Below are 4,584 nucleotides of genomic sequence, written 5' to 3'. Positions count from 1 at the left end.
CACAAAAACTTCCATTTTAAACTCCTCATTGAAATGAAATGAGATTTTCCAATCTAGATATAATTCTTACTCTTCATTATAATGATAATATTACCCACGTGTAAAAATCACATCGTAAATATAACATGTAATATCATGCATAAGTCAAATATGTTACACCATTGTCGCCGAGAATGCTTATTAAAAAATTCATGTCTTTGTTTATGTGTTGACTATCTAGTAACAGGCCAAAAGTTAAAAACAGGTAAAGACCAGTTGCAGAGCATATAGAATATATAGATTATAGATACATGAACCCAAGAAATGAATAAAACAATAATTAAATGTCACAATCAGACTAAAATATATCTTTAAATAAATACATCCTTCCTCCTTGTATTCATTCATCTCTCACATTTTGACCTCAAATCACAAAGTCAAAACTAGCATTTTACACTCTTCTTCAGGTACATTAACAAGCATAAACTACAAAGTACCCCAAACAAATGGACTTTTATATCCAGTATAAAAACAGGGACAAACTATTATGCACAGTGTCCAACTGCCTAATGCACTCTCTCTCTCTCAACTTCAAACAACAAAACTTTATGTCATGAATCAGACCACTACCTCATCATCCAAGTTCACCACTTCCTTAACATCCGCTAAAACTGCTGACTCATCATCATGATCATGGATGTTTTCTTCTTCTTCTTCTTCTTCTACTGCTATCACTTGAAGAAACTCATCAGGAACAGCTGCAGGATCCAGCTCACAACAACCCTTTGGAGCATTCAAAGATTCTTGACCTGTTAGAAAGTAAGATGGGATTTGATGCGAAAACCGCGTTATTTCACTTTCCGGAATTACCCTTCTGTCCTTGACATTTATCTGCCTATGAAACACGGTTTTAAAGCCTGCAACTTTCACAAGTTGGGTAACCTTAAACCCTTCTTCTTCTTCATCACACTCATCAACTTGAACAATTTCATACTTATGTTTGAAATTGAATTCATTCCGGTTTTTTTCCTCATTCCATTCTCTGTATAAAGCCCAAACCTCTCCTTTCATTGGATAAACTTCAAAACTCCCATTTTCCATTTTCTTAAAATTAACTTTATGTGAAAAATAATTAGCAAAACAGAGACTCTGGTGTTTGCCTATTCTAAACTCCCCAAATGCTTTCTTCAAAGGAAAAATATCCATACTTTCGTTATTATTTGTTGTTGAATTAAGAAGCCAACATACCTTTATTTTGAACGGATCGATTGATTTCACCTTGTGGATAAAAGCGTAATTTCTTGGCATCCCATCATCATCATCATACACTGCCCATATTTCACCTTCCCGAAAACGCCCTTCGCTTCTTTCCCGATCAAAGTTGTGAAAATCCGGATCCTGGACATCAATCAGGAGTGGTGTCATTGTGTTTTTTCTTGACAGCTCATTGACCGAGTCTTCTTTTTGTTCTTCTTTCCGGTCAACCTTAAAGTTGACCAAAGTTTCTGACTTCCATTGACTCAATCTTTTCTTTATCTCGATTCTTGCCTTATGAACAAGTAGAGAATTCACATCATTACTCAAAACACCTTTCTTCAAATCAACCACTCCACCACTAGTATGATGCCCAGATGATGAAACATTACCTGATCTTTTCTTTTTTCTTTTTAAAGCTTCCTCACGTTTAATGGCAGCCTGAGCTTCTTCTCTTTCCCTTTTTACCCTTTCATAAGCACGTTGAACCAAAGTTGCAGCTTGAACAGAAGAAGCAGGAGTTGTTGTTGTATTGGAAAACGGGCCCCACTGGTGGGTTGTGTAATCACCAAGATTTTCACCTTTCCTATGTTTTGCTTGATTCTTGGTTGATATTTTGGAGCTTTTTAAACCTTTTGTAGAAACTTTTGTATTTGGGGCAGGAGTCTCGATTGCTAAAAAGGGTTCATGGCAATTTGGGCATAAGAGATTTTGATGAAGATACATTCTTAAATACTCGTATTGCATCTTGCACGCATGGCATACAGTCCAAAATGTCTTCAAATTTGTTTGTGAAGTGGTTGCAGTTGCACTTTTAGTTGTAGTTGTAGTTGTACTTCTTGTGAAATTGTAGAAACCATTTTGATTAGTGTTTGTGTTTCTCTTTTGGTCATATGCTTTTCTTCTTGCTTTATCAGATAGCAGACTCCATGCTTCTGAAATATACTTAAATGCCCCATCTGCCCCTATGGATTTGTTCTTGTCTGGATGAAGAGACAAAGCTAAATTACGGTAATGCCCTCTCACGGTTTTATCATCAGCTAATGGGCTTACACCAAGAATCCCATAAAAATCTGATTCACCGTTTATTTTATTTTCTGCAGCAAGATAAATATCTAGAGTTGCTATCATTTGAGTAATACCCTCAAGTTCAGGAAACAAAGTTTGGGCCTTTAAAGCAAACTTTTTTGCCCCTGAAATGTCTTTTGTTAAAAATTTCCTCTCTGCTATTCCTTTCGCCCTTAAAGCTTCATCTCTATTGCACTCCATTTTTTTAGTGTTTTTGCCAATTCAATTATTTGAAAAAATAACAATTACTGCTTCTCCATTTGACTTTCAAAGCAATATGATTTGACCTGATTCAAGATAATGACATGCATATATTAGAGGTTGGATCAAGATTTTGAGAATCTATGCCAAAACAAGCAGACTGAGTGGATGTGGAACATAATATCTATAGCAAGATCCAATTACCATGTAAAATATTTCTTAATTGACACCTTAATGGATTCCCTAATTTTACAACCAACTTTGTTGCATCATCTACACTTAAAAGTAATATAGACAAAATAGACAAAGAATTCTTTAACTTCTAGATCAACTAATGCAAGTAATGGAGACAAGAATATAGAATCAAGGATCCCAATCTGCTTGCCATTTGTAATAACTGTATTGACTACTCTGTACACATTAATTGTAGTGTAATTATAATGAAACAAGAATAGACAAAGAACATTGTAATGAAAAAGAAGCCAATTTCCCCATTTTATTTCATTTTTCTACAGTTAGACTAATGGCAAAAGTTCCATAACGTGATACAATTAACGTTTCAAATATATATATATATATATATATATATATATATATATATATATATAGAGAGAGAGAGAGAGGGAGAGAGAGAGATTCTAAAAATTAATTCAAGTTGCATTAGAAGATTCAAAGCCTAGAGAGTTCAAAGGAGAACTTCATAGAAAAACAGGAAAACCATAGATTACAAAAGCTATTAGTGTTGGGCAACAACTTCAATTCCATGGCTCAGAATTGGATTACAGGACAAACATGTTGGATGTTGGTGTTTAACTCCAAATCGGATTTTAAACCTTCAATTCAATGCACTAGAAAATGGCTTACATCCCTCAACTTATTAGTTATTTATATGATTACAGAATACAACCCCACCATTAGTTCGATATACAAAACAAAGCGCGTTGCATTTAAAAGATCACCCTAAATCTTAGATGAAACTAGGGTTACAAAGTGGTAAAAGACATTCATAAATCGCTTTAATTCAGCAAATCATAGATGAAACTAGGGTTCAATCGTCGATCTATGTAGAATTTCAATATCCAAATAAGCTCACAAATCACCCATCACAGCCTTATACGAATCGAGGAGATTAGCAAAAAAAAAACCTAATCATGCAATTGAATTGAAACAGCAAAACAATCCACGCACATATAGCAAAAAACAGTATGAAGAACTAACCAGAAAGAAGAACTAATAGCAAAAAGCGTAAAACTCGGTTGATTTTGATTTACCAGCAGGGCACAATCTACGAGCCTCCGATGAAATAATTTGTGGTTTTAGCCCCTGTTTTCTCACTCGACACTACAAAATCCCCAAAATAATAATACTTCTACCCTTATTGAGTTTTGACGGTGACTACAATTTTCATATTAACCCTAACCCAACTTCAACTTTAAATAACCACCAACCTAACCATGGTTAATTTTAAACAAAAGGACAAATTTGTCTAGTCATATTTATCATTTTTTTTTAAATTAAAAATAGTTCGATCATCAAAACAACTATTATTTCCGTTGATAGGATCTACGAAATCATCAAAATCACGTCATTTTAGTGAGATTTGCGGATGGATCGCAAATTTCGCAAAAAATGTGCGAAATCACTAAAATGATGTATTTTTTCTTTATTTTATAAAAAAAACATAGAAAATGATAAATCTTTAAAAAAACAATCACAAAGACATAGCTCTTAGTGTTACTCCTGAGCATCGATTTCGTTTTAGATATCATATTTTATGCTATTGAAAGTTTATTTTAAGGTTAATGATTCATCCTAGATTTTAATGTACTTTAAAGATACATGTTACTGTTGATTTTATGAATATTTAGGTACGTATATGTAGTGAATATTTATTTCTAAAGGAAAAATTAACTGGGAAAATTAGTTGGGGGGTTATTAACATCAATTACATTATCCAGAGGTAGAGGAATTATCAAAATATATACCTAAGTGCACATACATCCTAGAATCTATGTTTTATTAGTTATAGCAACATACTTTCAAAAACAACAAAAGTTAAGAATTACCAGACTCGAGTTCGTT

The 4,584-nt window shown here is 33.5% G+C and overlaps 1 protein-coding gene across 2 annotated transcripts; it reads right to left on the bottom strand.

Moving 5' to 3' along the window:
- Positions 1-287: 287 nt before the first annotated feature.
- Positions 288-3,887, bottom strand: LOC145068434 (DNAJ heat shock N-terminal domain-containing protein). 2 transcript variants are annotated; one of them, XM_079015396.1, is made up of 2 exons: positions 3,774-3,887; positions 288-2,588 (listed from the first exon to the last, which is right to left on the bottom strand). In XM_079015396.1, the coding sequence occupies exon 2, from the start codon at positions 2,500-2,502 to the stop codon at positions 598-600; it is 1,905 nt and encodes a 634-aa protein (XP_078871522.1). In that variant the 5' UTR covers positions 2,503-2,588; positions 3,774-3,887; the 3' UTR covers positions 288-597. The 2 variants fall into 2 exon arrangements, with proteins under 2 accessions (XP_078871522.1, XP_078871520.1); XM_079015394.1 differs by having other exon boundaries at positions 3,721-3,867.
- Between the last annotated feature and the right edge of the window lie 697 nt (positions 3,888-4,584).

This window comes from Lactuca serriola, chromosome 8 (genome assembly GCF_051521515.1).
Source record: "Lactuca serriola cultivar US96UC23 chromosome 8, Lser_US96UC23_V15, whole genome shotgun sequence".
In the NCBI taxonomy this organism is placed as follows: Eukaryota; Viridiplantae; Streptophyta; class Magnoliopsida; order Asterales; family Asteraceae; genus Lactuca; species Lactuca serriola.
The sequence above is the reverse complement of the archived record's forward strand: the minus strand, read 5'-3'. Positions and strand labels throughout refer to the sequence as shown.